This window comes from Sebastes umbrosus, chromosome 13, assembly GCF_015220745.1.
Source record: "Sebastes umbrosus isolate fSebUmb1 chromosome 13, fSebUmb1.pri, whole genome shotgun sequence".
Taxonomy (NCBI): domain Eukaryota; kingdom Metazoa; phylum Chordata; class Actinopteri; order Perciformes; family Sebastidae; genus Sebastes; species Sebastes umbrosus.
The window spans coordinates 12791493-12809334 of NC_051281.1; the positions used below are offsets into that span (position 1 = coordinate 12791493).

At 42.6% G+C, this 17842-nt stretch overlaps 1 protein-coding gene across 1 annotated transcript; it reads right to left on the bottom strand.

Moving 5' to 3' along the window:
• Positions 1–555: 555 nt before the first annotated feature.
• LOC119500918 (indian hedgehog B protein-like) lies at positions 556–9393 on the bottom strand. Its single transcript, XM_037790950.1, has 4 exons — positions 8535–9393; positions 5181–5338; positions 4789–4892; positions 556–2865 (listed from the first exon to the last, which is right to left on the bottom strand). Exons 1-4 carry the CDS (start codon positions 8838–8840, stop codon positions 2144–2146), a joined length of 1290 nt encoding a protein of 429 aa, XP_037646878.1. The 5' UTR covers positions 8841–9393; the 3' UTR covers positions 556–2143.
• Between the last annotated feature and the right edge of the window lie 8449 nt (positions 9394–17842).

The following is a 17842-nucleotide window of genomic DNA, read 5'->3' on the forward strand; positions in this document are numbered from 1 at the left end:
TATGCTGAAAGGTTATTATGGTATTTTTGCCCAATGATGCCAAAAACATTCTGCCTAGTGCAGGTTTAATCTGCACATTTTGCTCTCTTGACGTCTTCTCTGCAAATACTGAAGCATCCAGCAGGGTGTGCTGCCTTCAAGGACTAACTCTCCATCCTGGACAAAAAAAAAAGAAAAGAAGCATTCAGGCATCATGAGGAGGACAGAAGAGCCTGTTGCTGTGTGCTGCTGTCCGTGGTACTGAAACCAACCAGCAGCCCACCCTGTAACCACAGCCATTCATGTGCTGCACTCACATTGTGATGCATCACCATTTACAGCAATCACTCGCTTTTACGGCTGTTTACATGTAACAGATGATTATCGGCACACGTTCGAATCTCATCTGCTAGCCCTCGTTGGTGTTTCTGAATCCAAAAATCCAGGGCCTCTCTATCAGAATAATCATGATTTCAATAGAAAAGCAACTTTATTACAAGGAGTAAACAGTATATAATAGAGATTAGTACTATGATCTATTCTAAATTTGTTGCTACCAAATAAAACACAGAGTAGTTTGGGTTTAAAAACAACAACTTTATGTTTCAAATACAAACTGTATGCACAGAGTTGCCGAAAAATAATAATAGTTTACATTATTTTCTAAAAATAGATCTTTAAATAGTCTCTCCAACAATAGCTTAATATACAAATGTGACACATCTTTTAGAAGGCATATAGAATAATGCCTTGAAGTTCCTAGATAGCAAAGTTTGAGTCTTCATACTCAATACATGACGACCGGTATAGAACACTTTGGGGATAATGAACGACACGTTTATCACATCTGCTTCCCAAAGTGTGTGTACCTCTGCCAATCTAGGTCTTAAGGGTGATAGATGGAATGCAAAAAGAAGACCATGCAAAGTAAGTTACTGTTCAAGATTAAAGAGATTCTGTTGTTTAATATGATGCATAGCTGTTGCTTAATACAGTAGTTGAATACAGCCTGAGTGTTGTGTATACCTTAACTAGATACTACTGACCTGAAAACTGGAAAACCCGAAACAATTAGAAAACATGTCACAAAAAAAAACATCTTTTAAATAAAATAACATGAAGATGTATATATGAACCATATGAATCAGTTTGTGACAATCAAGACTGAAAGCAGATGACATACTTGGAAAAACGGATTGACAGCATGGCTGTTATAACCCCATGCACCTCAGTACTTACGCATACACACAGTGTCCATCATCATTCAATAGTTTTCCAACAAAGCCCTTTTTACGATGTGAAGCTATAATGCAACACAACCATATTGCATTCAGTAAATACACAGAACGTCATCCCCGTCATTGTCCAGTTAAATAATATTAAGTAAATTAATTCTAATATACAGTATAGGCTCTATAAAGAATGAGTGATGATTCTGACAGTAAAGTTAATTTGTTGCCTTTCTTTCCTTTTTAACATAAATACCTATGTACATATAGAGCTTCAAATCACACCTTGTTCAGTTTGCTCCATGCTATTTTGTCTTTTCTTCCTCAAATGTTTCCTTCATGTGTTCACCTTAACCTTTCCTCTGAATTCTGACGCTCCCAAAATGTGTCACAAAAGGCGTCCTTAATTTCCTCTAACTTTATCAGTAAGCCCCAGCGTGATGTCAAGCTGCACAAAAAGTTGACACATTACAGTAAATACAGTACAAAGGAACGATGATTGTCTTCACGTCCCACTGTTCCTGAAAGCTGTTGTTTCGAATCACAGTCCCTGTTTTTGATCTCTGAGGTGCTCTGAGCGGAACTTAAACACATCGACATGGACGTTCACCTCTTAAATTGAACACGGGAGATATTTATGTCAGTATATCTGTTGGTATTCAAGTTTAATATTCTATAAAACTTTTACAAACCTGTCTTTGATTGTCTTTCCAGTCCTCTAAATCTATAAAACTAATCCTCCCAGTCTCTTCTCTTTGTATTTTGCACAATTTTACTATAAAAAAAGGAGTTTGTTGAAGTACAGCAAATACAGGCAAGTAGGATAAAAACATATTTTCACTATAAAATTGTCTTTGGTGATTCCCTCAATCTGTGCTTTGGTGCTCCTGAATACAGGTAAGTGAATGTCAGTGTGAAACATGTCTCTGTGGCTCCTATCCACGTGCTTGCTCGACCCCCAAGGGGTGGAAGTGTCCAGCGTCCAACAGCGTTAGCCCCAGCTTGTGTAGAAACCGAGGGTACCAGTGCAGGCCGTCGGTCTGCGCTTCTGAGGGTCCCATCAGGCTGTAGAAGAACCTCAGCGGGGCCAGGACCCAGTGGGCCAAACGGTGATTGTCCAGGGCAGCGTAGCAGGACGCCAGCACACCATTCACCACTATGGAGCCATGCTGGGTTAGCGGGGCATACAACCCGGTGCTCCTCTGTTCTTCTACAGAGGTCACGACTGAAAGTGACCCCACTTTCCCTTGTGACGTCAGTACGCACTGTCCTGGCTGGACCTCACTGGCAAAAACTGTCCTCAGACCTGCTTCCCAGCTAGGCCCGCCCTCCCGTATGGAGCCCGAAAGCGGCTCTTCCTCCCACTTTGGCTCCCTCGGCCCAACGGTGCAGTCTGTGACGAAGATCAGGTGAGCGGCCGTGAGAGTAATATTAAGTCCCGCGTTGGTGCCAATGATGTAGAAGATCTTTGTGACGTTGGGTTGGCGGTCCAGGAAGGACAAGACCGGGCTGTAGAGAAGAGCGCCGTCTGTCGTTGAGGAGGTCAAGACGCGATCGCCAGGGTGAAGCTCACTCATCTGTTTTGTAGCCCCGCCCTCGAGGATAACCTGAGCATCGCCAGGGAAACAGCCGCCGGTTTTGGCCGCCACAGAATGTTCTGGAGAGATGAAAGAAAGGGAAATAAGATTGATTGGATTTTTTTGTTTTATGATGCAAGGACAAGAAGAGAGAAGAACACAGTTTGAATTTCTCTCAGGAGCGACAGTGCATGTTGCATCTGCAGATTGTTCCAGGTCACTGAGTGATCCATAAAACAGGCGAGACTTTGACACTGACTCAAGGACGACTTTATCTCAGTGGATCAGCGGGAGATTGTTAACATATGCATATAATGTGACTCATGTTCGAGCTTTGTCTTTTCTGTCTGCATCTGGCTCTCAGGACTCATTCACACACACAGAGAAACACTGTTTTTATCAGCAAGTGAGGATTTCTAACCCCATCCACAGTCGATCATTTGATTTTCTAAACTTCATTAGTGATTTATTTGTCTTTAAACAGGTTTGTGTGGCCCTCTAAGCATTCTGCAATTCCAAAGCCTGTGAATGTGACCTGAAATCCCTTATGTAGTTTCTAAAATCACTAGCCTACTGTTTTATTTCTGAGGTACATCAAATACTTGGTGGGGTTAAAGGAATGTGTTGAAAAATGTGTCTTTCCTGCTATACAATGTTACTGTAATATCTGCCCCCTTACTTTGCTGCTCTACTTAATTTGTAAAAACCCAATGTGGCATGGTGACATCAGTATCACATGAGTAATACAACATTCTTAGAAAAGCAGGAATGCATCTGTTCTGTCGGGATATTGTAATTCATTTAGGCTGCCCAAGATGCCACAGCATGTAGGCCTCTTGTTGGAGTATTTCTGAATAAGGTGGCCCTTTAAGACGCAGTGAGACGAGGTGGCAAGAAGAGGTAGTCAGCGAGAGCTAATGGATAACCAGCTGATTGTATCACCACAGTCAGAGCACGGCCCGGGGTCAGAGAAACAGGAAAGTACACAGACTCAGACCTGGGTCGAGATATTGTTTGGATTACAGCACAGTTTGTGTTTTAAACTCAAACGCTCAATGATTCCACGCAAAGAAAGAAGCACTGGCACATTTTAATGAGCTTGATTCCCTAACAATGAACTCTGCTAATGAGTTATGACTTAACGAAACTGGGAATAAATGGAAAGGAAATCAGTTTGAAATAAGAAATTCATCAGTATGTGTGTGTGTGTGTGTGTGTGTGTGTGTGTGTGTGGGAGGGTTGTGTTAAAGCAGTCTTAAGGCAGCCAAATATTTGCCCAAGGTGTGTGTGTCTAGTAAGCCAGAGGTTCTACAGAAAGAGGAGGGAGGGCTGTGACCGGGAGGAGGTGATAAGACTGTGATAAGAGATCTGAGAGAAACCTACTGAAGGAGAAGCAACAGCAAAACAAAGGGAGAGTTAATCATCTCACAGCTTACTAACCTCAGTGGACTGCTAGAATGCAGTTTGGCATCGAATAACTGGTGGTACCAGACATGGGTAAATGGGTTTCTAAAATGTCTGGAAAAGTTAGAACGGCTCGAGTTGGAATGCGGTCAAGTATTGTTTGCATAAGGACTGTATCTGATTTGCGATAAAATTGGAGAAAAAAAATTAAACCCTTTATCGTAGGAATGCAGGAAGGAGAGTCAGATGTCGTATCGGCTATTACACTGTCCCACCACTAAACATAGTGTAGTCTACGTGTCAAAAATGGTAGTTTTAGGGCTAAATATTATACGATCATAAAGAATGATCAGTGACACTGAATACAGCAAAGAGCTCAGGTGCTCCACCCTGCTTTGATTGGCTCCCAATAGGCCAAACATACACACACACAAACTGATGATAGCGGCACTGAAAGGCAAGGTGAAGCATTAGTGAATCACCAACAAAGACATCAACCTCATTAGTGGTAATGACAGCTGGCCACAAACACACAAACATACAGATAATGCACACACACACACACACACATACACACACAGCTCATATCCATCTCTTACCTGACTTGACGCTACAATGAATGTGGGCTTTGGACTCATAGTAGACCCAGTCAAATCCAGCTTCTACGGCCAGCCGGGCCAACATGGCGTACTTATTTCTGTCCCTTTAAAAAAATAATAGAAATATACATGTGATTGCATACATTACCAAACATGCACATTTATTTGTAGAATTTAATACACGTAAAGTATTGTAATTGCAAGAGGAATTTGGCCACACACTGAAACTTGGATTTGAACATTTTGCATCCAAATTTGAGTCAGCAAAAACATCGCTGACTAATTGGTTGACTCATCACATTACTGATAAGTTGACTGACTTGTGAGTGACTTATGGACCGTCTTAAGTCTGGCCTATTTACACCACATGATGTGTTGTATTGCATGAGTACCTGTCTGAGGTGGTGATGTCGACACTTCTTCCCTCATAGTGCAGCGAGTCCTCTGAGTGATGACCGTCCTCGTCCCAGCCCTCCGTCACTCTCAGCTTAACGCCCGGCCACATGTTCATCACCGAGATGGCCAGAGAGTTTAACTTGTCTTTACAACGCTATAAGAGAGAGGTAAAGGAAGGGGGAAAAGGAAGGCAGGAGTTAGACAGAAACACTACAAATACACTGTTGTCCTAATAATGCTGAAGGAGCAGTTATTAACTGATGAGTAGAAGAGAGGGATGTTGTGAGAAAAGTTGGGTGTGATGATGGATACCCAAGTTCAGAGAAAAAAAGTCACATATGTGGACAGTGTGGGTTTGTATGGTGGAGCAGATAGTCAGAGACATCAGTGTCATCACATTAAGGCGGAGACAGGGAAGAGCGTAGACCAGAGAAGGAGAGCAAGAGAGTGACTAAAAAAGCAAACAGCATGCCCATCAGAAGTGATGACCGCTTAACTAACACACACTCCAGACACGTACAAAGAAATGTAACTCTATTACAGTTGCGGCAGGTGAATTGTGTCAGGTGAATGATCAAAGTACACACAGCTATCCATGTGTGCTTGCTTGGGATGATTTAGCAGTTTCCCAGCTGCTTACATAAAAGGCTGGAGGTCAAGATGCCTCTCAGCAGGTCTATGTTCTCATATGTAATGAATCTGATTTGAAGCCATGAATTGTCAATTATTAATGTTGATGACCATCATTGGATTAGTTGGTGAATGAATGAATTAATGCTAGATTAAGATATTTGTCTGGGCAGAGATTTGGCGCACTGTGCGTAAAGTAGCCCCAGCTCCAGTTACAATTATTTATGGGTGAGAGGTTCCTTCTTTGAGGGTAAAAATTAACATTAAGACTATGATATGAAACTTAGATTAACATGGCTGTATGTGTTGGCTGTATTGTTGTAACCAAAGTCTATGCAGGCTACATGTTGTGACATGTACCCTGCTTACACTTTGGTTGAGCCCTAAAATTGAGGGGTTTTACGCAATTACGCATGTCCACATGTCTATAACCCGATGGAAAGATTGACGATGATTGAACAAAATAATGGCTTAGTTTGGGAGTGGAAGTAATGGTCTACTTCAAGGCAATATCAGCAGCTAAGAATGTCAGGTAGCAAAATCCAGAGGAGAGTCAATGAAATCAATCCATTTGGTTTAAACATTTAACTGACAGCAAACATTCAGGAGACAATTGGATGCAACAGTGTGGATAATCTAAGGTCTCAACTACATGGAATAAGTCTGCTGCAGTCAGCTCAGGATTATTAATAATAATAATAATAATAATAATAATAATAATAAATTAGATTTATATAGCGCCTTTCAAAAACCCAAGGACGCTTTACAAAGGGGGCACACAAAACCATACTAATAAATAACACAGAGGAGAAACTATAGCTAAGTAATTAAAAGAGTGATGTGTAGGAAGAGTCAGCTGAGATCATAGGCCTTGATGAACAGGTGGTGCTTGAGGTGTTTTTTGAAAATGTCCAGGGATGAAGCATTTCTTATTTCAGATCAAATCAAATAAAATATCTTAAATTCTGTTTTTTTTTTTATATTACAGCCAATGAACAGTACAATGGCAGGTATCAGGCAGTGGCACTATAGGAACAATGGTCCATATTTACGCATCTGTGCCAGATGTTTTGCATCTACACTGTAAACAATTGCTGTTAATTTACAGCAGGATTTTAACAGAATTAACCTGTTATTGCTAAAAACAGTGCTTTACTGTTAATACAAAAGAAAACCTGTTAAATTACGCTCATAGGCCATTTTTTAACTGAACTATAATGCATTCTTAAAAAACAGCACTTTACTGCTGATCAACTGTCTAAAGTATCATCAGTAACAGTTTCATGCAGTATTTTTTTAATTCTGGGACCTGATCTGCTCATGTGAGGCTTGTACATTGTACATGATTGGAAAATCAGTGAATCAGCTCTGTTCTTTACTCACATGTTGTTATGGTTTGCATTCTGTGCTTGTAGCCAGATATAGACAGACATTTTGGGAAAAGTGTCAACAAGTCTATTATAGCCTTTTTCCTAACAAGTGCCTTTAATTGTATTTAGTGTGACTATTCCTATGTCTGTAACCTGCTAAGTCTATTCATTTAGGCAAAAAATAATGTTTATTAAAATGTATGTACAAAATACAACCTAAATAGTGCATTAAAACAAATCAGTAAGATAAAAGAAAGGTGAAAAACAGCTATATAATGTATCTTTAAACAATAAATTAACTGTAAAATACCGTGAAATGAATAAAAAAAAAACAAAGCTGTAAATTTCAGCGACAGTATGATAATGTTAATTTAAAGGCAACCCTGCTGCCAGTTCTTTACTGTTATTTTACTGGGACATTCTTAACAGTGTAGGAAGAGTCAGCTGAGATCATAGGCCTTGATGAACAGGTGGTGTTTGAGGTGTTTCTTTGAAAATGTCCAGGGATGAAGCCTTTTTTATTTCAGATAAAGTCAAATCTTAAATTCTGTTTTTTATATTACAGCCAATGGACAGTACAATGGCAGGTATCAGGCAGTGGCACTTAGGAACAATGGTCCATATTTGAACATCTGTGCCAGATGTTTTGCATCTAAGAGTCAGCTGAGCTCATAAGCCTTGATGAACAGGTGGTGTTTGAGGTGTTTTTTGAAAATATCAGGGATGAAGCATTTCTTATTTCAGATAAAATCAAATCTTAAATTTCCGTAGAATAGCAAGTATGAGGCAGTGGCACTTATAGGAACAATGGTCCATATTTGCACATCTGTGCCAGATGTTTTGCATATATGTCCTCCTTACCTGCGTCATGAGCCAGGGATGAAGCATTTCTTATTTCAGATAAAATCAAATCTTAAATTCTGTTTTTTATATTACAGCCAATGGACAGTACAATGGCAGGTATAAGGCAGTGGCACTTATAGGAACAATGGTCCATATTTGCGCATCTGTCTTCCTTACCTGCATTTCTTATTTCAGATAAAATAAAAAAAAAATATCTTAAATTCTGTTTTTTATATTACAGTCAATGGACAGTACAATAGCAGGTATCAGGCAGTGGCACTAAAAGGAACAATGGTCCATTTTGCGCATCTGTGCCAGATGTTTTGCATCTGTCTTCCTTACCTGCATTTCTTATTTCAGATAAAATAAAATAAAATATCTTAAATTATGTCTTTTATATTACAGTCAATGGACAGTACAATAGCAGGTATCAGGCAGTGGCACTATAGGAACAATGGTCCATTTTGCGCATCTGTGCCAGATGTTTTGCATATATCCCCTCCTTACCTGCGTCATGAGCCTGTCTGCTCCCGTGTCCTCCTCATCCTTGAAGATGATATCTGTGTTGTAATTGGGCGTCAGTTCTTTGAAGCGCTCGGAGTTGCGCGTTATTTTGCCCTCAGGTCTCCCGCTGGCTCCCAGGGTCTTCTCGGCCACGTTGGGGCTGAACTGCTTGTAGGCCAGCGGGATGAGCTTCTTGGGGAGCCTCCTCTTGCCGTACCCCCTCCCCGGTCCGCAGCCCTCCGAGGCAGGTGCGAGGAGGAGGACCAAGGCACACAGAGAGGCGGTGAGAAGGAGGAAGGAGATCCGCATCGTCCTCAGTACCTCCCCGGCTCACTTCCCGACTCCATCGTCCATCGTGACAGTCGCGATACTCGACTACTACAGTCGCAGCTCACCTCGGCGGCTCCAGGCACCATCAGGACACCAACACAAGTTGTTTTTTTTTAGCAAAGCTCCAACAAAAAACCAAAAAAAAGGACTCCAAAATTGAGAAACTTTCGCTCCCTCCGCCTTCACAGAATCAACAGTAAAGTGTGCAAGGCTGTAAAGTCCGTGTATTTAAACAAACAGGTTCAAAGTCGATTTGGTGGGTGAGAGAGTTAAAGAGAGAGAGAGAGAGAGTGGTTACTAACTGATATCCAAGTTGCAGTGTTGTGGTTTCTCTCTCCCTCTCTCTTTTCTTTTTGCTCTGGGAAAACTGTCACACACACCATCAGACACTCTCTGCTTGGTTGGTGCCCTCTCTCTCTCTCTCTGTGGATTGAAAGCTTCTCCTCTCTCTCCAACAAGCTGCAGCTTTCCAGTTGAATTGAAGAGATTTGAGTGATCCAAAACGATCTGTTGCCACTTCAGACCGCACCCTGCCAGTCCTGCCCTCCTTCTCTCTGCTCTCTCCCTCTCTCCCTCTTGTCCCTACTCTGCCCCTCCTGGGCACACACTTGAGAGAGTCCTGTCCACACACACTCTGCTGGCAGGCAGCACAAACACAAGCTTTGCCCTTTATTGCTGCCACTTCACATTTCCAGTCTTTTGTCTGTCTGTCAGTCTGTGCCCTTGACAGCTCTACATGCTTTTTTTTTGTTTTTTTTTGTTTTAGTCTGTAAACAACAGGCAATCATAATCAATTAAACCAATCAATTTCCTGGACTATAATGTTTTTTCTCCCCAGGCTGCATTCCAATATCAAATAAGGTCAAGGGTCACTGGTTAACTGGCTGGCTAAAGCGTTTGGTTGACTGACTATTAATGAGGTAATTTACGAGAAAGACTGATTTCCTGGATGTTTGGCAGGTGGACTAGCTGAAGCATTGACTGACTGACTGACTGACTGACTGACTGACTGACTCAATCTATGATTGGCTGGCTGCCTGACTTACACTAGTGTCAATTAGTCTAGACAATTGTCCTACAACAATTGTTTACAGGCGGCTGTGGCTCAGAGGGTAGAGCAGGTTGTCCGCCAGTTGGAAGGTCGGCTGCTCCGGGTCACATGTCGATGTCTCCTTGAGCAAGACACTTAACCCCAAATTGCAAAGGCATAGCCATCGGTGTGTGATTGAGTATTCAGATTCGATCCTGAGGGGCAAAGTTGGCACCTTAGTAGCCTCTGCCATCGGTGTGTGTGAATACTGACATGTAGTGTAAAGTGCTTTGAGTGGTCGGAAGACTAGAAAAGCGCTATATAAATGCAGTCAAGTCCATTCCTAATTAATCAACAATATTAATAACTTCCTAAAATGGGCGAATTACATCTTTAATTTAATAACTTTTGGCTGTCTGGCTCCCTACAGGCTGCGTGTGGCTGACACACACACATGCACACCAGCAAACCAGTGCCCCTCCAAATTAGCTCTTCAAATATTTGCCTGCAGAAAATCAGTGGTCTCACCCCTGTTTCCCAGGGCAGGCTCCTTTGAATGAACTGAACTGTACAAGGCCGAGGGCTTTCCACAATTTGTGTTTTATTATTTGTGAGTGTAAACACCATAAAGTATTTCTGCTGCACGACCGCGTTTCATGTCTCTTGATGGAACAGAGCAAAGCAAAGAGAGGGATTCACACAGTAAACAGCCATCTATAGCCATGTTTACCCTTCAGCTGAAATAGAACATCAACTGAGACTTGTGTAAATTCATTAGCACTCATTCCTGGTGTGGAACATACGAGCCAGTGAAAAGAAATCAAAATGTGTCATATAGAGGTGTCAGTGTTTTACTGAATTTTGTCTAGCTTTGTAAGGTGGAAATGCTCTGATAAGGAAGTATTACTTCATTATAGAATATCTCCCCTTCTGTTTTCAGTGTTTTTTTACTTATACTTGTAAATTCAGAAGTGTTACAGAAGTCCCAATCCATTATTGGAAGAGTCATCAACCACCTTCTGTGAAATCTTACTGCTAAAATGTTGCCTTGCAGATCAATGGGTGCCAGTGCATCAGGTGGTAGAGCCTGGCGTCCATTAAACTCTGACTTTTTAGGAAGCATGCTAATTTGCTTTCTTACCGAGAGTTAGATGAGAAGATCAATATGTCTCTCATGTCAGTCCAGTGAGTATAAGGCTATAGCCAGCAGCTGGTTAGCTTAGCTTAGCACAAAGACTGGAAGCAGGGGGAAACAGCTAGCCTCGCTCTGTCTAAAGCTAACAAAATCCGCAAACCAGCAACTCTGTTGTTGTTCGTCTTTCGGATCTCGTTTTATGATCCGTGTATTTGATTTGGCGTAGGTTTTATGCCGGATGCCCTTCCTGATGCAACCCCGCCCGGGAGGGGGGGCGCTGTGATACCTATTTTGGTGGTGGAAGGAAACCGGAGAACCCGCAGGAAACCCACATGAACACTGGGAGAACATGCAAACTCCACATAGAAATGCCCTGCCCAGACCGGGGATCGAACCAGGGATCTTCTTGCAACAGTGCACCGCCTACCAGCACCTAATAATTAACGCATAGTATCTTGGTTGTTTAATCTGTACAAACACTGATTTGCATTAAGGACGAGTTGCTGTTTTTCAGGGGGCTACTGTAACCTCTTGGAGTTTCCGTTGTTTGCCTGCCTACCTAACGGACCTTACTTTAGGAAGTCACTGCTCCTTGCCAAGAAATAGTCCAGCACATGACCCCTGTAAAATATGATTGTGACTAAAAGGTAACACGCAAATTGTGAAACTCTTGCGAGATGGTTATGGTTGGGCATTGAACTTGAATAGTTAAGGTTAGGCTTTGATCTTTATTAGTTAAGGTTCGGCATTGATCTCGATTAGTTAAGGTTAGGCTTTGACCTTGAATAGTTAAGGTTAGGCATTGATCTCGATTAGTTAAGGTAAGGCTTTGACCTTTAATGGTTAAGGCTAAGGTCATCAGGCAGCGAGTCTCGCAATAGTTTTTTTGCAAGTTTGCACAGCAGCTCTGCCACAGTTGGCACGTGGACGTTGGTGTACGTAAGGCATTTTCTCATTAACTCTCCGGTAAAGGGGCTGCGTATGTGCAGGTCATTTTCCATTTACACTATTTAACCGCTATGCAGATGACATTTCAGTTTAGAGAGCCAACTGCAGAGCTGTTGTGACCCATCACAGTATATGTGATACTTCTACATGTGTACAAAAGTTCTTGTTTTTGTGTCTGCGTGCATGCGTGAGCAGATAATCTATATGCAAATTTGTGTGTACCCACGTTCGCGCCAAGCATATGTTTTCCTGTAACTATCAACATTTCGTGGCTATGCGTGAGTGTGTGTGTGTGTGTGTCATCCTTCCTTTGAAGATCATAAATACGGGCGTGGCTCCAGGCCGGCCCGCTGCCTATTCAGCGTGGCTGTCGACAATGCTTCAGAAGTGGTCACATTCTCCCATCCATCCATCCATCCATCCCTCCCTTCATCCGTCCGTCTTTCAGTTCCTCTTTGCCTCAAGAAAGAACACCATGGCCTTTTCAAGCAGAGAGGAGCCTGACACCCCCCCAAAAAAATCTTCTTTCATCAAACCTGTCAAGTTCTTACACTATTTCTCTCAGCCTATTTCTGCATTACTGCAATGGTTTCACATAATTTAAGGTATGAGCTCAAACACACACACACACACACGTGCAGGCCCACAAACACATATCCGGGCTTGTGTGCGCAGTACACACATACACCAGGCCAGCCGACAAGCCAACCGAGCATCAGGCCCTCGCTCATTGATGTTTGTTAAAGTTATTAATTTTCTCTGTGAAATAAGAGGCCACGGTGGCAGGACAGAGGGAGATGGGTGCCAGCCCCAGAATCTCCCTCCGCTTTCATCTACTGGCACTGGGGCTCCATGAGTCCACAGCTAAGGGCCTTTACATTGGGCATCGGGGTTACCCACGCATACCCGGAGCCCTAACCAACAAAGGCTCTGAGTGGGGCAAAAAGGAGGAAGACACAGATGAAAGGAAATGCTAAGAAGGAGATGAAGAGAAAGAAATGAAGAGCATGTGAAAAAGGATGATACAGACAGACAGAGAGATAATGAGAGAGGGTGAGAAAGTTGTACAAAGGGGTTTGAGGAGAACATGTCGGGAAATGAGGGCGCAAGATGTTGATAAAAGAAAGAGAAATATGGGCGAGGGGGTTGAATGAGTAAGAGAGAGTTGATACATGGCACATTGGCTGGTAAACAAGTGAGTTTTGGTTGTTTTGCACTCAGTGGAAGCTAGCGTGTTTGTGGCTTGTGGTGATTCGCTGTAATGGGGGTTAAAGGACGTTATGCTCAAGGTAACAACAGCTGGCGGCTGAAACCGCCATCCCTCTTCCTCCTTCTCCTCCTCCTTCTGTCCCTCCACACACTCCAGCGTCCAACCCCAGACCACAATAAACACCTAACGCTGCGTCTCCATAGGCTTCTGAGCATCAGAGTGGTTCTTTCTGAAACCTTGTAAGCCTTAATCTTCCAAGACAAGGAGATAAAACTTCCTGGATGTGAAGCACTTAACTGTAGCCTTGACACATTTCAACATACATTTTTGGCAGGGAGTGCCACTTGGCCGGTGCGAGCAGTTTAGGAGCAAAGCCGGAGCTAACACGGCAGCCAGTGAAAACCACAATGACCAAAACTGCCTATCAATGGTTGAGAGTGGCACTGATACTAGTCTTGCTAAAAGGCCAGCTCGGTGCAGCGTGTTTGGTCAGAGAGCAGACAGAAGGAAAATAAAACGCAGGGTGATATAAAAGTGGAGCACGGGCTAAATGTGTCTTGGAGTTAGCGGGCTAGGCTAGCCACCGCACGGCTAAAGCAAACAAAGAGCTGCCCAGGGACTGAAGTACGCTGTGCTCTGACACTAAACACATATCACGGACGGAGAGACGGAAGCACACACGCACGTAAGAATATACAGGCACGCAGGTAGCCACAGCCATGGGTTGTCACACATGCAACATTCAGTTGTAAAATTGCATTATTACAAACAGTCTTATACAACCACATAGACACACTGCTTCTTCAAATATTTCTGTCCATCATAGAAAAGAAAAGAATAGGACAGAATACATTATAATTAAATAGTTTTCATTAGTTGTCTTCAAGGTATGGTCATTGTGGAACTATTTGGGCCTTTAGCTATGACGAAACAACGTTTTGATTTTTAAAAGAAAAGAAGAGAAATTCATTTTGATTTTGACCATGATTGAATACTGACCCTATATGCAGCTCATAGACTGTATATAAGAAGTGGACTTAGTCACCGTGACGTCACCAATTGGTTTGTGGCCATCTTGGTTTTTTTGCAACCAGAAGTGACACGAGAGGGTGGAGCTAAGTACAACCGAACTCTGAATAAGACATTTTTAGGCAACCAAAAAGGTTATAATTAACTTTCATGAACTGAAAACACATTGTGAAAGGGTTCAAGTTGTAAGACAAAAACACGGACAACTCCCAGACCGGACAACGCCGTGGTAGCGGCCTGTCAATCACAAAGTAGCCACGCCCTAAAGCATACCCTGCTTTATGGTCTATTTGACTCTAAATGGGACCATAATTTACTAAATGAACATCATGCTGTATTGAAGAAGACTTGAAACTAGCGATTGAGACCATAAACTCATGTTTACAATGTTAACTGAGGGAATAAATCTAGTGAGAAGTAGACTTCTATACAATCAGACCAGAGGAGTCGCACCCTGCTGGCTGTGGGAAAGAATGCAAGTTTAAGGCACTTCCGCATTGGCTTCACTTTTCACACTGGGTTGATGCAGCTGCAGCTGACAAATCTAATTTCTATGAGTCATTGAAGTCCCTCATAATTGCACTTTTTGGCACATTTATTAATTACATGTGGATAGTTTTTCAAACGGTTCTTCAAAAGACTAGTCTCAAAATAAGCTCAAAAGATTGGAGACTTGCTTGAAGGTTGTTGACAAAATTGACTCAAATTTGTATGAAGTGTCCTAATAACAAGTCTGTTCGCTAGGTAATGCCAACAATAATGCAGTCAGTGCTCCTGCTGTACTCTCTCCATGTCAAATGAGGGATCTTTTCTCCTCCCTCTCTCCATCCCTCTCTCTCTCTCCTGAGTGTGTGCCACATCTGTGGGCTCTGTGGTGATGTTTCTCTGCTCAGAATGGATTCACCAGCTCAAAAACGTCCTTATTATATTTATATTTTACTACACCACTAGAAAACCATGCCAGCTGGGCTGCAGAACTTTGGGCAGAAAGAGGGAGAGAAGGCGAAAGGGGAGGAGGGCAAGTGAGAAAGAGAGAGAGAGAGAGAGAGAGAGAGAGAGAGAGAGGAATGAAAGATGGAGAGAAATGGAGAGAGGCAAACAACAGGCGGAACAGAAAAGACGATAAAGAAAGACGAACAGGTAAATTAAGAAAAGGGAGGACAAATTTAAGTGGAGTAAAGAGCAAAAGAGAGGGTGGAAAAGCACAAGTGAGGCGGTGAAGTGGACAGAGAGGTTGAGCGGGCTCCCTGAAATAGGCTGTGACAATATGATTACCCTGGGTGCTCAAAGGTAAACACAGAAATGGGCTAACGAAGAGGGATATGAAAACAGTGTTTGAGTCAATTTGCTCTTACACAGATACACACTCAACGTGCACACACATACACATGCATACATACAGACACGCTAACCGGAATCAGAAAAAAACAACAGTGACCTCTGATGAGGGGAGCTGGAGGACGGACAGAGGGACGTGGCTTTGAAAGAACGCAGGGAGGGACATAGGGAGGGACAGTTGATGAGAGATGAGGAAGGGAGAAAGTCCACGGATGAGGAGGCAGGGGGTCAGGGGAGGGTAAGTGGGATGACAGGAAGATTTGGTTGAGTGGAGGGAGAGGATGTAAACACAACCAGGAAGGTGTGACAAAAGTGAGAGAGAATACAGAGAGAAGCATAAAGGCCCAAATAATTGTATGGAGAGATGCGTAAGTAATCAGAAAATGTCCTCACCTTTTCTCCCCTACCCCTTTTTTCATTACACAGTCTATAAGCAAAATCTCTAAGCTCCATTCATATGTTTTCATTACATTGCATTATATTAATTCGGCAGATACTTTTGTCCAAAGGAACTTACAACAATTGTATTCAGCCTCCATTGGACCAAGAGCCAAGACTGTGTTCAGTGCTACAGTAAAAGTGCTTAAAGTTTTATTGTATTTTATTAGAAATGAGGCAGTATCTCTGCTGTCCTGACTGCAGTTGGGAGTTTATTTCAATACTATGGGGCCTGTACAAAGAAAAACCTTGATCAAGATGAGCACTATAGGGTCTTTGCTAATCCTGGAGACCTGGCGGTGATTGTATGGTGACAGTGACAGGTCTCCGCATTCCCTTCCCTTGAAGAAACATGTTTACAAGGCAAGCAGTAATGAATGCCTCCACCTGATTGATAGATGGTGAAATGATAAGAATAGCTCGGTGTCATCAGCATAGCAGTGGCAGGAGACAGGCCGTTCTCAATACGTCAAATACCGATGCTTTGTCATGCCCCACGGTGTGTGATACCGATTCAGAAGGCACCCTTTAGTGCCTGTATGGGATGCACTGGGCTTTCAAGTAAAGTAAATCCATCCACGTCAATATTAAAAGCTAGGAGAAGGTGGTCAGGGAGTGTGGTGACGCAGTTTAAAGAGCAAAAAGACAAACTACGGGCGGGTGGGAGGTGTGGTGGATGGATCCAACAAACACAAGGCTTTCATCCAGGGTCCATGAACAACAACGTGTTGTTTGTCCTTGTGTTCACAACGTTAAGCTTCACTTTCACTTTATAAATGTAACATTTTTAAGCCAAACCATAATGCTTTTTTTCCTGAACCTTTCTAAGTGGTTTTGTTGCCTAAACCTAAGCAAGTGTTCTTTGTTTGAATTAACCACATGTGTACTGGGATGTAGCGGAGGGTCATAGTGTGACGCGTTGGGATACCCAGTGCGTTAGGAAGTGACACCAAGCGTCAGTATGTTGGGATGTTGCAGGAGAAGCCATGCAAGTGTATATACCAAGTGTCCTTGTGTAGAGGGAGCAGATGAGAGGCCCCAGGCTGCATGTTTCAGACATCGATGCTTTTTATGTCAACTGGTAGGAGCGACTCATGAGAGCCTGAGACAACCAACCCTTCAGGAGGGGAGAGGAGGATCAGGTGGTTAACCATGTCATTAACGCAGCAGACAGACCCAGGAGTTGGAGGACGGAGGAGAATGAGTTTGCTCTTGTAGTGTGCAGCACCACTGTCACCACAGAGAGCGTTATCGCGGGTAGGTGGCCTGCCTTCAATCCAGATGGTTGAGGGTCTAGAAGGTTTTCCACTTCCCTAAATTATTCTATCAGCAATCGGATCCAAATAAAACAATAGTTTTAGCTGTTAGCTACCACACCTCTCGTCTACCCACATAGGAAGCATGAAAATAATCAGCAACCCTATTAGTCTCCAGCTGTTGATGCTAATGCCAACATCAACTGCATCAAGAACCCAGAATGATGATGGTCAAGAGAACCATGTTGCTAATATGTTTAAATCCATTCTATATGCAATCTAAGGTTTATCAGTGACACTTTATATCTGTAAATGTATCTTTGCTGATTCAAAGACGATCCAATGGAGAACAATCTCAAAAAGCCTCGGGATAGAATATTTTAACATCTGTTGCCATCAACTTGTTATTCTGGGGAGAAAACACATCTGCCGTGGTTTCCTTTGAAGAAACATTAAAGTTGTGTTCTGTTTGCAACTCTTGATGCCCTGTCTGCAACTGAAAAAGATCTAGCAAAAATAAAGGTTTATGCATAAATAGTGGAACAGGACTTTAAATTCAGCACATTAACAACTTGCTAATTTAGCAATAGAAGTAAA

Coding starts and splice junctions, on each gene's coding strand:
- LOC119500918 (XM_037790950.1), bottom strand. CDS start 8,840: ATGCGGATCTCCTTCCTCCTTCTCACCGCCTCTCTGTGTGCCTTGGTC. Junction 5,339..8,534: donor CAGACAGGCTCATGACGCAG/GTAAGGAGGGGA, acceptor TCTCTCTTATAG/CGTTGTAAAGACAAGTTAAA. Junction 2,866..4,788: donor TCATTGTAGCGTCAAGTCAG/GTAAGAGATGGA, acceptor TCATCTCTCCAG/AACATTCTGTGGCGGCCAAA.